This window comes from Kryptolebias marmoratus, linkage group LG18 (assembly GCF_001649575.2).
Source record: "Kryptolebias marmoratus isolate JLee-2015 linkage group LG18, ASM164957v2, whole genome shotgun sequence".
Classification (NCBI taxonomy): Eukaryota; Metazoa; Chordata; class Actinopteri; order Cyprinodontiformes; family Rivulidae; genus Kryptolebias; species Kryptolebias marmoratus.
In genome coordinates, this window is record NC_051447.1 from 7,614,525 (window position 1) to 7,632,824 (window position 18,300).

The 18,300-nt window shown below is 42.5% G+C and overlaps 3 protein-coding genes across 4 annotated transcripts in view; all 3 read right to left on the reverse strand.

The window, feature by feature from the left end:
• LOC108233191 (zinc finger protein 14) overlaps nt 1-2,515 on the reverse strand; it is a 7,166-nt gene extending 4,651 nt beyond the window's left edge. Inside the window, exons 1-5 of the mRNA XM_017411480.3 lie at nt 2,358-2,515; nt 1,073-1,278; nt 651-752; nt 467-562; nt 246-356 (exon numbers count right to left, since the gene is read on the reverse strand). Coding sequence (XP_017266969.1) covers nt 246-356; nt 467-562; nt 651-752; nt 1,073-1,278; nt 2,358-2,385 — 543 coding nt within the window. The 5' untranslated portion in view covers nt 2,386-2,515. The remainder of the gene's footprint in view (nt 1-245; nt 357-466; nt 563-650; nt 753-1,072; nt 1,279-2,357) is intronic.
• Nucleotides 2,516-3,281: 766 nt separating this feature from the next.
• Nucleotides 3,282-8,848, reverse strand: LOC108233176 (zinc finger protein 624). Its single transcript, XM_017411460.3, has 7 exons — nt 8,709-8,848; nt 7,447-7,652; nt 7,255-7,356; nt 7,058-7,153; nt 6,837-6,947; nt 6,454-6,583; nt 3,282-6,353 (listed from the first exon to the last, which is right to left on the reverse strand). The coding sequence occupies exons 1-7, from the start codon at nt 8,734-8,736 to the stop codon at nt 3,571-3,573; spliced, it is 3,456 nt and encodes a 1,151-aa protein (XP_017266949.1). The 5' UTR covers nt 8,737-8,848; the 3' UTR covers nt 3,282-3,570.
• A 2,773-nt stretch (nt 8,849-11,621) lies between these two features.
• The window catches only part of LOC108233295 (ankyrin repeat and BTB/POZ domain-containing protein BTBD11-A), a 159,494-nt gene continuing 152,815 nt past the window's right edge, over nt 11,622-18,300 (reverse strand). For both annotated transcript variants that reach the window (XM_017411666.3, XM_017411665.3), the window contains 3 exons: nt 16,672-16,740; nt 16,460-16,573; nt 11,622-15,462 (listed from right to left, as the gene is read on the reverse strand). In XM_017411666.3, coding sequence (XP_017267155.1) covers nt 15,232-15,462; nt 16,460-16,573; nt 16,672-16,740 — 414 coding nt within the window. In that variant the 3' untranslated portion in view covers nt 11,622-15,231. The remainder of the gene's footprint in view (nt 15,463-16,459; nt 16,574-16,671; nt 16,741-18,300) is intronic.

Consider the following 18,300-nt stretch of genomic DNA (forward strand, 5'->3'; position numbering starts at 1 on the left):
CCGGCGCGTCCGTCGACTCTGAAGAGTTAAAATGTTTCGAACATGTCCCGAAAGACATCCTATTGACATGGTATGTTTTCTCATGACCATGGAGATTCATAAACAGCAACTTAGACTTCTGGGTCACTGGACTGGACAACACAGATAAGGATACATTGTGTTGTGTTAGTGTTGTGCTACATGTAAACAATGAGAGGAGGTGACTGGTGCTGAGAAGGTTCTGTTTCCAACATTCGCTCCTCTACCTGCTGAATGTCCGGCACTGGGAGGAGCTTCTCCAGCCTGGACAGGAAGTCCAACATCAGCATCTGCAGAGCGTTGTCATAATCGGGTCCAAAATCTGTAGGGAAAACATCCTGGAGGAAAACAATCCCAGTTTACATTTCGGCGAGCAGTTACTAACACAACAACCTTTGAATGTGCGACGCTTTACGAGGAGCTAAGATACAAGAGCTTATTCAGGCACCTGGAAGAACTTCTCCTTCTCTTCGGGCTCCTTTAACAGCAGGTCCACTTGATCCACGAAGTTCGACTCGGGAAACTGGACATCTGCGAAACATGGCTGGAAGAACAACAAGAAAGTAGTATAAGCAGAACCCACCCCACTCCACAGTTTTTGATCGAAACATCCCAGTTTTAAAGAAGCTAACCTGTGCCGCCCATGTTGCTACAAGGGTCTTTATCCGGTCCAGGTGCATCTGGATGGACTCTGTGTCTACAGTCTGCTCGGACCGACACAACTCAAGAACAACCTGCAAGAAATGTTTTTATTTCAGTGCATAAATAAACTAAACAGCTACTACGCTATACAGACAACAAAAAGTACACGCAGAGGTCAACTGTCACTGTCACTTTGGGGCTTTAGCAAAGCTTTTTAGGTGATTCCTTGGGATGAGGGGTTTTCAATCCAACACACACTCCCAGGCTAAATAAGACCTACTCCACTATGAGGCAACCTCAACAAAAAAGGTGAGGTTTGCCTGTGATTTCAGATGAATGGACTTGGTACTCAAAAGATTCAGTTATTACCTTCTGCAGTGTGCAACAGTGGCTATTAAATGTTTTTGTTTACCCGTGCCCTGAGTCCCAGGAGGAGCTGAGCCTTCTGATCTGCATTCAGCAGCTCCGGCACGATCTCTGTAACAGTGCTGATGAACTCCTCCACCATGCCATAGTCCTGCACGCTTCCCCGCTGCACGATGTGCCACATGGCTGCCGACACCAGGCGGAGCGGGGGGATGAAGAGGCGAAGAGACGGCAGCAGGAGAGGTGGTGGATCTGGGAAATATTTACATTTTTGTTATAAACCGGTGAAATGTTTTAAATCAATTTCACAAAAGAACTGGAAATAGATTTTTTTTGTAAGCAACTCACTGCTAAGTTGAAGACCTCAAAATTAAATATCACCTCCTGTTTATTAAAAGCTTTTGTATAAATGTAGTTGAATCATATTTAACTAGATAATGTTGGCTATTACATCATATACAATAATGCTATAATTGTTTAACCTACTTAATTAGTGCTATACTACTTTGAAAATACTAACAATTGATAACTAAAGCAACTAAATAAACCACATATTTATTTAGTAATGCATGAACAAGTTAGTCAGATATAAAGTTATTATTTAAAGATCAGATTTCGATCTTGATTTGGAGCAAAAAGTACTTTGATGTTATTTTATATTGTAAAACAAACTTATTTTTATAAACTAGACCAATATCGACGCCTTATTATCACTGTTGTTAGTAATAATTAAGCCAATTAGAGGTTAGTAAAAGAGCACACCGGTTCCATTAAGTTACCTCCTGGTGTGTTCACGGACATATTAACGTGTCGTAAAAGCGAACGAAAAGACAAGCGTAATTAAAAAAAAAGAGTGGTAAATATAGCAATGGTAGTCGTTTTTATCACTGGGTCAACCACGTCTAGTGATTGTCTTCCATAGCACTTCAGTTTAAAGTACTGGTAGGTGTGTAAATTTAACGTTTGGTTTCCTTTCAGGTGTCTGTTGTTTTTAGCTTAAAGCTAACTGTCGCTTCAGCTGAAGCCCTCGAAGGCGCCATTACAGTCTGCGGTAGTTATCTTAAACTTACTGTCGATAACCTCAACTACCTAAAACACCATGAAAACATATATAAGGAGACAGTTTGTTGTTGGGTAACTATCGGGGCGGATTCAAGCTCCTTTTTTAAACCGAGCGCACACACCAGTTTCCCCGTTGGCGGTGCAATAGCACAAAACCAACCGCCATCTCAAAGCGGGGTACGCCATGTTCAAAATCGGGCGCACACACTCCAAAAGAAAACCCCATAACTCGTTACCGACAACACCTATCACAGCTCTCGTTGCCTTACCATTTCGGATATGTTGCGGGCTTTCCATATCGTAGAGGAGAATATTCTATTAGAGAAAGAAATCAACTCGGGGATGTTGTGAGTCGACGTCCGCCCGACCCTGCGGTGCAAGTTGGCGGAGAGGAAGAGCGGCTCGGTAGGCTGTTCAAAGTGCGCAGGCGCAGAAGAGAAAGTTGGTTTTATTCAGCGGTTTATATCAGCTATAAATTAGAAATATTTTGACATATTTTAAATACATATAGTCACTCTAAAATAAATAAACTACAACGTGAAATAATTTAACTATTGCCTGACAAAACATCTCTCGATGGTAAATATCTTATGATAAATAATAAATGACAGGCTTACAACAGTCTACATTGCTCATTAGTGCCACCCAGAGGCTGTTTAAGGAAGTGCGTCAGGACCTTTTTAATAACAATATAACCTGTTTCCTGTTCATTTTAAGGGTTTTTAACTTTCTTACAAGCCACTAATTAACTGTTTTGAAATGTATTGTATTCCTGACATACAGAAATGAGTTTATAGTAAAGAATAAATTAAATTATGCAAAAAAAGTAAAAAAAGATAATTTGGGTTACAGTGCCCTTAATGAAATTAAGTCAAAATATAAAACTAAATCAGGATTTTACGTTATGTTTGTCTTTTCCTTCTTTTCTGCATTTCTTTTTACCTGAACAAACAAACAAACCAAAAAGCTTGGATTTATAAAACAACATATCTTGTTCAAAGAACTGGCTATCTTGATTACTTGAAGAAAAAAAAAATGTGACATGAATTAAGGAAACAAAGCTGCCTCAGAGTTCAAATATTAGTAAAGATCTTATAATAAATTAACTAAAAGCTTATCTACTACAGCTTGATATGCTTAAACAAATGAAACGAATAAAACATAGTTTCACCAATCACTGAAGAAACATGTCATCCATGTCTGGAATGTTGCTTATTTATTCAATAATGTCAAGTTTGTGCCTTTCACATGACATAATAAAACAAAATATATCATTCAAGGCTGATTTCTTTAAGAAATTCATTGAAGCAGAAATTAAACTGTTTTCAGACATGTCTAATCAAACATTTGTGATTCAAAATAATTATGCAAACAACAAAATTAACACAATTTGAAAACAAAATCAAATGAAGACATTGGGAGTTTGACAGTAAAAAAACGGATATCATAAAGATAAACAAGTTTATACCCATAAATGAAACTTTATTCAAATTCTATCTCAATTTCAGCAGGGAATGACGTTGCAATGTTCTCCTCGTGAGTAAGTGAATGTTCCAGCAGCTGCTTCTTCTGGAGGAATATCAGGCCGCATTCCTCACAAACAAAATCCTTGGTTTTCCTGGTGTGGGTATGTCTGTGCTTCACCAAGCTGTTGGACAACCTGAAGCTTTTATCACACAGGTCACATTTATATGGCTTCTCTCCTGTGTGGAGGCGCATGTGTATCTTCAAGTAGCTCGACTGGATGAAGGCCTTGTTGCACCTTTCGCACTTGTACGGGCGCTCCCCCGTGTGGTACCTGCTGTGGCGCAGCAGCTCGTTGCCGGTCAGGAAACGCTTATCGCACACTTTGCACGGGAAAGGCCTCTCGCCGGTGTGGAGGAGCTCGTGCCGCTTCAGCGACATCTCCTTCATGAACTGCTTCCCGCAGGTGGTGCACGGGTACCGGACGCCGATGTGAACCTGCTCCACGTGGTTCCGGAGCTGCATCTTGGTGCGGTAGGCCATGTCGCACTGCGTGCACGCCCAGGGTCTGTCCTCTGAGTGGGTCCCCATGTGCACCGTGAGCTCCGAGGCCGAGCGGTAACATTTCCCGCACTGCCAGCACAGGAACGGCTTCTCCCCCGTGTGCTTCCGCTGGTGAACCGTCAGGCAGTTGGAGGTCCTGAACTTCTCCTGACAGATGTCGCAAACAAAAGGAAACACCTCGTTGTGGATTCTCTGGTGGATGATGAGGTAGGACAGCAGGGTGAAGGTCTTGTCGCATTCGGGGCAAGGAAACGGTCCGGTGAAGTCGTGCTGCTTCTCGTAGTGTTCCCTCAAGCGCCGCAGTACGGTGAAAGTCTCGTCGCACATCGTGCACTGCACCGGTCGGTGCATCAGTTTGTGCCTCTCGAAGGCGGGCCCGTCTGGAAGCACCTTCTTGCACTCTTTGCAGAAGAGCGGGTTGTGAACCCTCTGGTGCACCTTGAGCGTCGTCATGGTCTTGAACTCTTTCCCGCAGTCGCCGCATTTCTTCAGAACACCTAAATCCACGTTGCAAACATTCTCTTGATGCTCCTTCAAGTCGGCCAGCTCCTGAAAGTATTTGCCACAGTTGGAGCACCACACGGGCATCTTTGGCAGAGGGTCAGCGCTGTTCCCTTCGTTTTCGTTGGGCCGCTTTTTTCGCAGGAAACGGATGTTTTTGTTGCGGCAAATGGCATACAGGTGGTGCCTTTTAAGCCCATCTATGTGTTTGAAACGTCTCTCGCAGTGGATGCAATGATACGGCCAGTCTACCGTGTGGCACTGTATGTGCTGGTTCAGAGTTTTGAACCTAACGAATGTCTTGGAACAGACAGGGCACACCTTAAGGTTTTTGTTCGTGATGCTCGGTACAGGTGCAAACGGGCCCTCCTTAGACGTCTCTGCAGGGGCCTCTGAATTCTCTTCCTTCTCCAGCTCGTCAGTATCAACCAAAGTCTGAGGAGTGACCCCAGCAAACATCTGCTCCAGCTTCTTGCACTGCTCCACCCGGATGCCCTCGTGGCCCTTGAGAGTCTGGTGTTTCTTTATGGTGTCCTTGTACTTGAAGCCCTTCTCGCACGTGACGCAGACAAAGGGGCGCTCCTCGGAGTGGGATCGCAAGTGCTTCTTGAGGTCCCGGGATTGGTGAAGGACCCTGCAGCAGATGGGACAAACTTTGACCTTTTCCGAATTGTCTGAGGTCAGCTGGGAATCGGAGCGCGGCTCCTCGTTGTTTCCTGGCGGCGGATTCGGGCGCCCTTCCTCGTTGTTTTCTGGTTGTGGATTCGGGTGGCGTCCCTCGTTGTTTTCCTGCTGCAGATTCGAGCCTGGCTCCTCGTTGTTTTCTGGCTGTGGGTTTGAGCACGGCTTCTCGTTCTGTTCCGTCAGCAGAGTCTCCTCCTCCTCCTCCCCCTTCTCCGGCTGCTTGCTCTCTCTGCTCTTGCAAATCTGCTTTTCGTGTCGTTTTAAAACGTAGGGGCTCTTGAACCTCTTTTCGCAGAAGGAACACTTATATGGCCGGTCCAACGAATGGGACTTGATGTGCCGCTCCATATCTCCTTGTCGGGCAAAATATTTCCCGCAGAGCGAACAGTTTTTATTATCCAGCACCTCCGAAGTGCTGGCTTCTCCCGATTCCTGGTCTTTTGGGCTGTCGGCGCCTTCTTCCTTTTCATGAACACGCATAGTGTGTCGCTTTAAATCGTACTGGTCCCTGAATCGTTTGTTGCAGCTGCCGCACTTATACCTAAAGTTCCTCTTTGCACTGTGAATGTCCCTGTGTCGCCTCATGGCTGCAGCTCGCAGGAAGGTCTTATTGCACACGGGGCACGTTTTAGTGTTGGGGTGTTTTTTTCGTTTTTTCTTAGCTTTAATGGCATCGTTCTTTGCTTTTAAAGCCTTTCTTTTCAGCCGGAGTCTCTTGGTTTCCTTCAGTGGCTGAAAAGTTGCAGGCATTAAGGCAGCATCTAAATTCTCGAGCGGTGCTGCTGCTGTTGCTGCTGCTGCTGCTGCTTCCTCCACGTTTACTTGAGTTTCCTGATGATCGGTGGGCTCGACAGGACTGGAAGGCTGCTCTGTCTGAATGTAGTCCAGCAGGGTGACAGTCTCGTCCTCCACTTTGACGGCCAGGCGGTCCTGCTGCTGCTCGGACGGAGCCTCCATCTGGTCAGGATGGATCACAACCTTCTCAACCCGAGGAAGGGACAGCGACGACAGGATGCAGTTTCCAGCTGAGGGTGAAATGGTTTGAGCTTCATCTGTGGGGAAATGAAGAAACCTTGTTTAGCGGTAAGTAAACATATTTTCGATGTTGCTTCTATGTTAGTTGAAACAAACAAAAAAAGACAAAACACATACACTCATCAGAAAAATCAAAATGTCCGAGCGCCATGTGGTAACGCAGCGCAGCTTTTAGGTGCTGGGGGTCGGGTACCGAGTGTGCACACTCCTCCAAGGCAGAGGGGACGGCACTGAGCATGGAAGCGGTCTAGAAAGCAGAGAGAAGTACACAGATAAAAAAAAAATCAAAAACTGGGCTCTTACTGAGGATTAAGAGTTTGAGATCAACCTATTTTCACTTCTAATTCACATCAAGTGATAGTTTAAGTGTATTTACAGACACTAATTTGACTTCACTGATCGTGGTGCCCTCTGAAAGAATTAGTGTTGTGCTGCATGTAAACAATGAGAGGAGGTGACTGGTGCTGAGAAGGTTCTGTTTCCAACATTCGCTCCTCTACCTGCTGAATGTCCGGCACTGGGAGGAGCTTCTCCAGCCTGGACAGGAAGTCCAACATCAGCATCTGCAGAGCGTTGTCATAATCGGGTCCAAAATCTGTAGGGAAAACATCCTGGAGGAAAACAATCCCAGTTTACATTTCGGCGAGCAGTTACTAACACAACAACCTTTGAATGTGCGACGCTTCACGAGGAGCTAAGATACAAGAGCTTATTCAGGCACCTGGAAGAACTTCTCCTTCTCTTCGGGCTCCTTTAACAGCAGGTCCACTTGATCCACGAAGTTCGACTCGGGAACAGTGATATTTGCGAAGCACGACTGGGGAAAAACCAAACAAAGCACAGCTGCAGTTTATGCTGAGAGGAAAAAAATACTGTGCCAAAAGAGCTGATCTACATGTCACATTTTAACAAGCCAACCAGTGCTGTCCAAGTTGATATGAGGCTCTTTATCCAGTCCAGGTGCATCTGGATGGACTCTGTGTCTACAGTCTGCTCGGACCGACACAACTCAAGAACAACCTGCAAGAAATGTTTCACGTCAGTGTAAAAAATATCAAACTTGATATTGGAGTGGAGCGCGCACACATGTGTCATATTATCTTTGTTTACCCGTGCCCTGAGTCCCAGGAGGAGCTGAGCCTTCTGATCTGCATTCAGCAGCTCCGGCACGATCTCTGTAACAGTGCTGATGAACTCCTCCACCATGCCGTAGTCCTGCACGCTTCCCCGCTGCACGATGTGCCACATGGCTGCCGACACCAGGCGGAGCGGGGGGATGAAGAGGCGAAGAGACGGCAGCAGGAGAGGTGGTGGATCTGGGAAAGATTTACATTTTTGTTATAAATTATTTCCACTTAAAATACTGTATACCATTGTTTTGTTTGCATATAATGTCAAAGGTTCTTTTCAACAGTTTATGTATTTATGTGAAGAAATATGGTCAACAAATATGGCAAGCCAATTTATCTAAACAATAAGTGTAGCCCTTAATCGCACAGTTTAATTCTATTAAACTAAAATCAACATTTCAGCTATTCAGAATGCATTTGGAGTAATTATGTATATCTGTTAATCAGATGAAATACACATTCAGTCAATGTAAAATGCTAAAATAGACACTTAAACCTTTGAAGGATTTTTACCAGCTCAGTTGTAGACTTTAATATTACTATGAGGACTGTTAAATTACAAATCTTTAATTTATATTTCATATATTAAGTAATTTAGACGAAGATGAACGCTATTATTGCTATCTTATAAATTAATTAGAGAGATAACGGCGTGGTTTTAATATATGTTACAACGACCTGCCATATTTCACAAACTTAACCTTTGATGCGTTTAAGGATCAATTCTCGTATCGTAAATACGAACTGTACGGGACGAGCAACAAGCGCTAGTTGTTCTACAAACCAACCACGTTGCTGAATTTATAAAAGTGATTATGATGTTTTGAAACAAGTCATCTAAAAATACCACTCGATATGTGACAATTTACACTCTTGTTTTGCTTTCAGACGTTAGCTGTTTTTAGCAGCTGAAGCTAACCGGGGGTTCAGTAGAAGCCCTTAAAGGCAACATTTGACAAACGTTAGGATGCTACACCGCAATCTAACTAACACAAAAATCCACCAGCTGAGATATCACTGTATGGATAAGAGAAAACCACCTGCTAGGTAACTATTCTCGGTTAAATTAAGCTCAGAGTTATGAACTAGCGGACACATAAGCTCCTCCGCCGTGCGAAGTTGCACAAATGCGCCGCCATCTCAGAGCGGGTTGCGCCATGTTTGAAATGGGGCGAAGACACTCCAAAATAAACCCTCATAACTCGCTACGGGCAAAACGTATTCAAATCCCCACTGGCTTACCATTTCCACCTGGTCCCGGGCTCTCCATAGTTTGACAAAAAGCTTTAAATTAGAGAGGCAAACAAACTCTGGGCTGTTCTGAGTCGACGTCCACACGAATCTTCGGGGCCAGAAGGCGGAGAGGAAGGGCGGCTCGATAGTCTGCTCCACAGTGCGCATGCGTAGTAGCTACAAGAAGTTTTATTCTGCCGACATGGGCTATTATATTCACATGTTCTGACATTCTAACAAACCCATGTTGTTAACATTGCGAAATACGCTTACACCGTGAAAGAGTTTAACAACCTTTGTTTCTAAATAAAAAGAAATATAATCGTGTTTGACCTGCGAACAAACATTAGACAGACTAACCCTGCCATCTAGTGGTAATTTTGTGAAATGACGCCAAAGATCAACGCTAAATAAACTTTAATAGGAAAGAGAAAAATACCAAGAAAATTGATTTAATATCACATTTATCAATGTCATAAGTTGAGTGTATGTTTTTATATTGGATTACTGTGTCACAGCTGCTTGAAATACCTTCTGAAATGTGCACAGCTTTATCTGGATTTCAAGGCTGCTTTGTAGCCAATAAAGCTATATAAATATATAAATATAAACTTTTAACTGTACATCTCAACTAATATCCTTAGACACCCAGATAGAAGCTAAAATAAACAAAATTATCAGTTGGTTAAGTAAATTTATGCTTGACAATAATAGTTTTACATTGTTTATTTTCTTACCTCTCCAGTGGGAAGATTTGCTATAATTATATGCTTTTTAGACAGTAAATCTTTCGTTTACTGCTTTTTTTTTTTCATTTTGGACTGGCTGACAAACAGAAAAAATGCAGATTTTTTGTATCTTTAATCAATGTTTCTGCTTGTCATGCAAGCAGAATTTCTAAAACACCCACGAGTTCAATATACAGTAAAATAATTTAAGTGCTAAAATTCGATTCTCTTTTTCTCTCACCACAGGGCATCCCCTAGCCCATTTGTCACAGCTTCAAACTGGCAGCAATAAGCCGAGCCGGGCCGGAATTTTTGCTGCAGAGGACACGGCAACCTTGTGGAAAAGAGGCGAAGAAAGAAGCCTGCCTTGTTTCTGTCCTTTGAAAATACTCTGTGAGTCTTTAATTATGTTTAATGTCAATTCCTCATGAATGCACTGACACCTGCAACACTAAACACCAAACAAGTTTTCAGCTTAGTCCTATTAAGTAATCCAATTAAGTCAAATTTGCTGCTGGTATTCGTTGTTCTCATTTTCAGATGATTCAATGGCCAAGATTTATAGCGTTATATAATTCTCCAAAGGCTGTTCGTTCCTGTAATAACGCTATAATCCTTAATTCTGACCAAAGACGCAGATATGTGTTAATCCACCCACTAAGTCCTGAACAAACACGAGATCTGCGACCATCTGAGTTGGCGAACAGCGTTTCCAGTGTTTGGAGACGACTGAGCTTATTAAAACTTCAAAGGTTGATCCTGGCTCTAATAAACTACAGCACACGAAGGAAATGAAGAAGTTCATTTAAAGGCTTTCAGTGCATTTAAACGTGCCGTTCTTAAAAAAGTAATATTGCAAAAAAAGTTGAGACATAGCCATGTTTCCCCACCGTGAAGCAGCCCCTCAGTCTGTAAACATCTAGGAGCTGAGGAGAGTGGCTGCTGGAGGTTTTGCAGGGAATGTTGTCCCATTCCTGTCTGATGGAGGATTCTAGCTGTTCAACCATCCCGGGTCTTTGCTGAAGTTTTTGTTTCATGATGTGCAACTGTCTGAAACTGGTGGGAGGTCTGGACTGCAGGCAGACCAGTTCAGCACCCGGACTCTTCTACTGTGAAGCTATGCTGCTGTAATGGATGCAGTCTGTCGTTTAACATTATTGTCTTGCTGAAATGAGCAAAGCCTTCTCTGATAAAGGCATCGCCTGGATGGGAGCATATGTTGCTGTAAAACCTAAAAGTGATTTTTTATTTATTTATTTTTTTTATTAACGGTGCCTTCCCAGGTGTGTAAGCTGTCCATGCCATAGGCATTAATGCACCCCCATACCATCAGAGAGGCGCGCTTTTGATCTGTGTGCTGATATCAGGCTGGAAGGTTCCTCTCCTCTTTAGTCCAGAGGATGTGGTGTTTGCGGTTTGTAAAAAGAATTTCAAATTTCATTTTTTCTGACCACAAAACAGTTTTCCTCTTTCCTTTCAGTCCATTTTACATGAGCTTTCAACCTTTTGACCTTTGACCTCAGAGATTTCTCCAGATTGTTGAAATATTTTAATGATTTTATGAACTGTAGATGATGGCATATATAAAGTTTGTCTAATTTTCCATTGAGGGACATTACTCTGAGATAAAATAAAAAAACACTCTTTTTACACCAAATCCTCTCACTGACCTGTTGCCAGTTTACCCAATTAGTTGCAAAATGGTACAACGTCTTAGTTCAAACATTTGATATGTTTACTATGTTCCTTTGGGAATAAAGAATCCACGTTTTTCAGAATTGTTGTTGTATGTCTGTGAAGGATTAGGCAGACGGTAATAAAGATTGTCCCAAGGTGCTTCCTGTACTTGCACACACCCAAAGCTATATTTGCTCCACGTTTTTAAAGAGCCTTACAAATCCTCTGAACCCATTGTTGTCCGTGAACCGATCAGTAAAGACAAACCTTCAGACATTTGTTATTTTTTTTACCATTTAATTGAAGTTGAGTGGAACCAGTTAAGCAAGGTACAGAAATCTGACATTTTCCATCTGTGGAAATAGTAGACCGGAGCATTTCTGATGAGCCGTGGGGATAAAAGTCGTCAGATTTAATCCTCCAAACACTAGAAATCAATTCAAATCTTCTAAGGGTAAAAAAAACATTAATTTGAACGGCATTATCTGGCAAAAACAAAGCGACTAAAAGACGTTCAGGTGTTTCAAACTGTGGTCTTTATTAGCTGTCCACAATAGCAGGTCATGGAACGACAGAAACTGCAGCACGAGTGTAACATTCCTTTTAGCTGTTAGACTCCACCACATCTCTGCTTCTTACACCATGTATAATTTATATTTCATATATATATTTTTTACAATATACATGTTCTCATCAAAGGAAACGAACAAACAAAGAAACAAACAAAACAAAAAAAAACTAGCTTTTTTTTTTTTTTAATCTCCAGTGTGGATTTGAACCATCCCATGCATGTTTCCACTGCGTCTGTGGGAAATAGCGTTTCTCACCATGGAACAAGTAGGCAAGGATAATAAGTGCTCAGACAAATAAAGGAGAGTATTCAGACGAAGCTGCTGCGACGGAGCACATTCCCTAACGACATTAAACAAGAAGAGCCATGCAAACCGACGCGAACTCTGCGGCGTCGACCCCAGTTCGGAATTGAGAAAAAGTGCAAGAGATGGGACGCGCTAAAGTCAGTCCTTTTGCTACGGGCGTGACACCGAGACTAATTAAAAAAAACAAAAAAAAAACAAAGTCTTCGAGTTGATTCTCATTTTTTTTTATTGTACTCAGCTGCTGTTGGATCACAAGAAAAGTTGAACTCGAGCTCACTGGTGAAACACTTTGATCATGTGTGTGTGTGTGTGAGGCTACAGTAACACCGGCACGGGGGAGGGGGGAGAAAAAAGTGCTTGACATCATTAGAAAACCCCTTTCGGTGGAGACAAAAAATGGTTTGCATCTTTAAGTTACAGTTCATGTTCATATAACGCCTTAGAACGTGGGAGTATGTCACGACTCGACCATGTTTTTAAAACACACGAAGGCTCTTTAAAGCATTCAGAGGGGAAACAAATGGGCTGCCACAGATACGTCAACAAAAATATATAAATTATTTTTTTTTGCTATTTTCAGTCACGCATTTCTCTAAATGATGTCTCTCTCAGTTGCCATTTACACTTTAGCTCACTTTGTACTACAATCAAATGGAGATATTGCTTAATCTAAAGGTTTTAAAGCATATTTTATTTGATTTTTTTTTACATATCCTTTTTGCTTTTGTAAAACAAAATAAGCGCCGACACAAAATAAAATATATAGTGCTATGTATGTATATAAGAAAATAAAACTGTTGTATAATATCTATATTCTGTAGCTATTTACAGAACTCAATCCATATGTTCTCTTATAATTCTTTAAAAGTTACGTGTTGGGCCAAAACAAAAATGTGACTAATTCTGAGTGTGCTACAATATTTTAATAAGATTTGTGTTTTTTTTCCTTCTTTTTAAAATGTAAAGTTTGCTTTAAGGAGAAATATGAACACTGATCAGACATTTGCATCGAAAGCCTTTTAAAAACAGGAAAGAACATATTTTTTTTGGTCTGCTGCTGGATCGGTAAAATTGCACATTTTCTCAACTTTTACTGCTTTTTTTTCTTACATTCATCAGTAATCTGTGATTTCCTCTGAGGGAGAGGAAGCTGTCATAAAGTTTGTCATTTTTTTAAATTAAAATACTATTTTAACTGTATGAAAATCGTCATCTTTTAAATACAAGGGTTAATATTCCTGGCCTGCTCTAGTTTGGTATTAGGGGATTTATTTCCTAATTATCTAAAATTAAAAAAAAGCTTTTTTTTTAGAAATATTTCTTTATCTGCACAAGGTAAAGAGCCATGTATAAATACAACTGTTTGCAAATAATTACTTAAAGTGATAGTTCAGATCTTTTAAAAGTAGGGTTCTGTGAAAAGGCTGCAAACAATTAATATCTTACCTGTTGTGGATGGCTCTTTGAGCAGCCTCAGGTTGGAGAATTAAGGTTTATTTCTGACCGGATTGACGAGCTAACGGCTAGTCTGAACGAGGCCAAGATGAAAGAGAACTGCAGCTGTTTTAAAACATCTGTTAGCCGTTATAATCCTTTATATCTCACCCAATTTCAGTTATTTTCACTGCGTTTTGTAATCACCATGCATCGTTAGCTATTATAATCCGATTAAATTTTTTAGATTAAAGTTGTTTTATGTTCCTTTTTGGACTGATGCTTGTCGTTCACAACCTTTCCACAGAACCCCACCTCAAAGGCTCCGAACCGTCCCTGTAATCGCTGCACATTTTCAGCACTGAGACAGAACACTTGATTTCTTACCAGACATGAAAATAACAAGCAGCGATCAAATTTAACGGGTCACAAATCAGAACCAAACAGTGATCGAGACTCTGCTGGAACAGGACACCTCCCAAATCTCCCAAACCTTAAAATCAACTCCTTCCTGCACCGATTGGGTCACGGTTTGCTGCTTCAGTAGGATACAGATTAAATATGTCTGGATTAAACTCGGTGCTGACAGTGTGCAGATATTCACTCGTCTGGCGCAGAAATGAAACTCAACGTTACGTCCTGTAATCTACTCTGATTGTTTGGAATGTTTTAAGAAAGAGCGAAACAATTCAAGGTGAAAAAAAAAAACCCTCGATTTGGACTTCGGTCGGAGGAGCCGGCGTCCCACACCGCCCTGGGTCGCCTGAAGCAAAACACAGGAGGACAAAACATGCAACTTGCCGTAAAACGGGACACGCGGCGGCGGGGAGGGGGGGGAGCACGTTCAGCGGTGTCATCAGCCAAGCAAGTGTGGGAGAACTTTATACAAGAGTTTACAAAAAAAAAAAAAGAAAGAAAGAAAGAAAGAAAGAACCGGTACGATGACTTTCAGCTGATATTTACACTTTGCTGAAGTTCCTGTCAGTTAAAGCCCATCTCCCCAAATCCTGCTCCGATCTGCAGCGAATTGAAAGTTAATAAGCAGCAATTTTCTTTGCTTTCTGTTGCAAAAAAAAAAAAAAAAAAAAAAGGAGTTATCACAATTTAATTTCCCAGTTGGACGTCCATGTTTCGGGGGGCGGGTCGGTCAGCATAGATTCTTCTGAGTGGGCCGTGGTTTGTTTGAATCAGCACTGCTGCTGCTGCGGTGGCGGCGGCGGCCTCGGTGGAAGTTCCCGTGATCAGTTTGGCTTCTGCACGCGGCAGACGGTAACACAGTGAAACGTGTCCAGCACAAAACGGACAGAACGAAACGAACGGACGTCCACCTAAAAGAGTCTGCCTCCTGGCTTTGCTACGGATCACTTTTAATGGGTCGGAACGGCGGAGGGTTCTGTTCAGGCCTGCCGGTTTGTCACCTGTAAACCAAAGTCTATTTAAGAGATATCCTCGAAGCTGCATGGATTTGAGCTGAAATCCGAATTTTACGAGTGAAGCGTGGATTTCATGCATGTGGTTTATTTGAAAGCACAAACAAAGGTTTAACTAGGTCTAAATGAAACTATCTGGTGTTTTTCTTATAGAATCGGATGTGAAGTGAGCAGTGGGAGGACGAGAGTTCAAGTAAAAAAAAAAAGGTCAGAATTAAAGGGAATTCCTGGGAACAAAAACCTCTAACGGATCTTGTTTCACCAGCGGGGTCAGGACAGGTGAACGGGGGTTTGTGTAGCAGGACAATGTTTTGCTAAAAGTGACGTTACATAGATGCTGCGGCTGGACCGGAGGGCTCCAGAGAGGGGACGGAGGGTGGTGGCGTCACACTACGGAGCCCTTGGAGGTGGAGAGGTGGATGGAGTGGATGCGCGTGGCCAGCGTCTTCTCCAGCTCTTGCAGGATGTCGGAGCAGATGCCGGGGCTGGACGCGGGGCTCTCGGCGGGAGGCGGCTCGTAGAGAAGCTGCTTGAAGCTGTCGAGCTCGATCAGCAGCACCATGTTCTTCAGGAAGTAGCCCTCGATGAACGCCGTGAGCTCCGAGGCGCCGAGGAACTGCGGTCGAGAGAAGGGAACAAGGAGAAACACGAGTCAGTGAGAGCTGGAGGAGGCCCGGGATCCAGAGGGGGAACAGCCTGGATCGCATCAGCTCTGCAAACAGCAGCTTCTGTGGGGCCAATGGAAATTTCTACTTAAAACAAAAACAACTTCTTGTACGACAACATGTGAAGACTTTGTTTAGTTTCTGCGTCTTCCAGGATCCATTTAGAGAATTTCCTCATTAAACTTTGCGCGATAAAAAGATTAAAAAGTGACAGAAAATGGACACTGTCAAATCAATCAAAGGCCCAGCAGTCCTTGAAGGAATACTGATCCCCTGCTCCCCTTTTTATGCCTAAACTTAGATTACTAAAGTATGACTTGTTGCTGGCTATTATTCGGATAAATCCTCATTCAAAGTAATTCCTTAATAGTCATTCCTCACAAAGATATTCCCTAAACTCTTAGTGTTAGTCTTTTTTTGTTGTCACTTTCATTTCTCTTTTTTATTCTATTTTCTTTATTTAGATTGTTTTTGTATCAAAACCTTAAAGACAAATTCCTTTCCTGCATATTTGATGTAAATATTATGCTAAAGGTTCCCAAATTCAGCTTCAGCTGTTGAGATAAAATAATGTCCAGTGCTCAATGATTTTTTCTCTTTTTCAATATCTCTAATATTGAGCGAGTTGCAGCAGGCGATAAAGACTCATTTGTTTGGATAAGCCGTTATCGCCACCTGCTGGCACAGCTTGGTATTTCTTCTTTTTTTTTTTTTTTTTGCAGGAGCTTCTGCCTGATGTCTGGAGGTTCCTAACATCACCATAGCAACTTAAAGCCACAGCTGATGGATATTAGATGATCAACAGCTTCTCTCCCTTCTGTTTCTGCTCTCCCGTGGATCCGTTTGAAATGTTTAACCAGGTAACAACAAAAAAGCGGCTTCAGCGATCCCACGGGGTCTTCCCCGGGAAACTGGAGCTTTGTGTCTAGAGTAACGAGCACCGCTCACCTTGGCGTGCTTGTAGAGGTCCACGCAGGTTTCCGTGGTGATGTTCTTGGTGCAGATGATCTCACAGTGTCTCTGAAGGGCCTCTAGTTGGAAGAACTTGGCTGCAGACAGGAGCTGCGGGAAGGGAACAGTACAGCCAGACAGAATGAGGCGCAGGATGGGGGGGGGATTAGCCGAGCGCAGCTGCTCCGCAGGCGTCCGCTCGCTCTTACCTCCATTACTTCGGTGTTGCGTATGTGCAGGGACTCGGTGCCTCCGCAGTACAGATACTGCATGACCAGCTGCAACACACAGCAACACAGCGTCAGGGAAGCAAAGCGGGCTCAGAGCTCCTTTCGAAAGTTTGTATCTATTAGCAGAGAACGAAAACAGCCCTCCAGTGCAAGCATCACCGAGTTTTTGGCAAAAAGGCTCATTAGCAACACTGCTCTGAAGAAGGGCTGTTACAAAAACCAAAAACAGAATTAAACACAGTGAAAATATTCAGTTAGCTTAAACGAACAAGAAGAAAATCTCCATCTGAAAAGAACATTATTAAAAAAACAAGACATAAGGAGAATTTTGTTGCTAATTGAACTAAAAAAAACCTCTCTCCCGCCACTGAAGGCAAAGGCGGACCAATAATTTGTGCCTCTCGGTTTGTCGGTTTGTTAGCAAAATATCTCATGAATCATAGCCCAGATTTTAAGGAAACTCTCAGTAATCACAGGATGTATATCCACAGTCAACAATATATTTTACTGTTGACTCTGTACAGCCCTTTGCTCTGCTGTGGTTTTCAAATAAAGTTTGACCAAATACAGTTGATTACCTTTCGGAGCCAGTTTGATTCAAGATGGACGTCACAGAGAAGTGATTTTAGAAGTGATAACTGAGTCAGTTTTAGAGCTATTGAGCTGAAATCTGGTGTGGTAGTAGCTGAGAGTCATCTACAACACTACGTGCTAAGACAACATATCGCATCATCGCACAAGATTACACAAAGTTTGACCAAAACGGCTTTACCTCTGTCATTTCTCATGATCTTAGTCTGAAACGCTGACATGAAAGGTGGAGGGTGATACGCACTCCTTCGAGGAATGTTTGGCCTTTATTTAGCTGAATTTCTTTTTATTTTTATGACTTTAATCACATGTGGTCAGCTCTAATCAGCTCAGGTTAAACCAGAATATTACAGTGTATTATTATAAAATATTCAACCAATATAAAAGTAGCAGAATTGCAGTTATGATTGTACTGTATTAGTAATGGAGGTGAAATGAGGGAAAAAAGAACTATGAAAATGTTTATTTGTGATGCTGCAGCACCTATGCTGACAGACAAGCTGAAAGGCTGAAAAATGTTTCGCCTCCAATGAAAGCAACTCATCCACTGGCCGTGTTGTGCCTTGCGACGTCGTTTCACGGCTAAAAGGTCGGCTGTGTCGCATCAGAGCTCCGTTTTTTTTAAAAACAGAAATGTTTTTGTGATTTTCTGTTTGTCTTGATTTTAGTTTCGTCGCTCTTGTTCCACGTATCCTCATTCGCTTCCTGCTTAGTTTTCTTTTTCCTTGTCACGCCTGCTACTGGCTTTTAATAATCACACCTGCAATGTGTCAGGTGTGACACCCCCCCCTCCAGATCCTGGCTGTTTCTCCGCCCATCCTCTCATTTTATTTTGGTGTTTCCAGGTCTCGCTCAGCATTCTTCCGAGTCCGATATTTTGGAAACAAACCCACCCTCTCCACACTCTACCGGTCCCATCTGGCTGTCAGCTGCCTCCTTGTCCTTCGACCTCCATCCTCCTCAACCCATGACAGAAACACGAGCGACTCGGCTCCAAAAAAACAAAGCGCGAGGAGG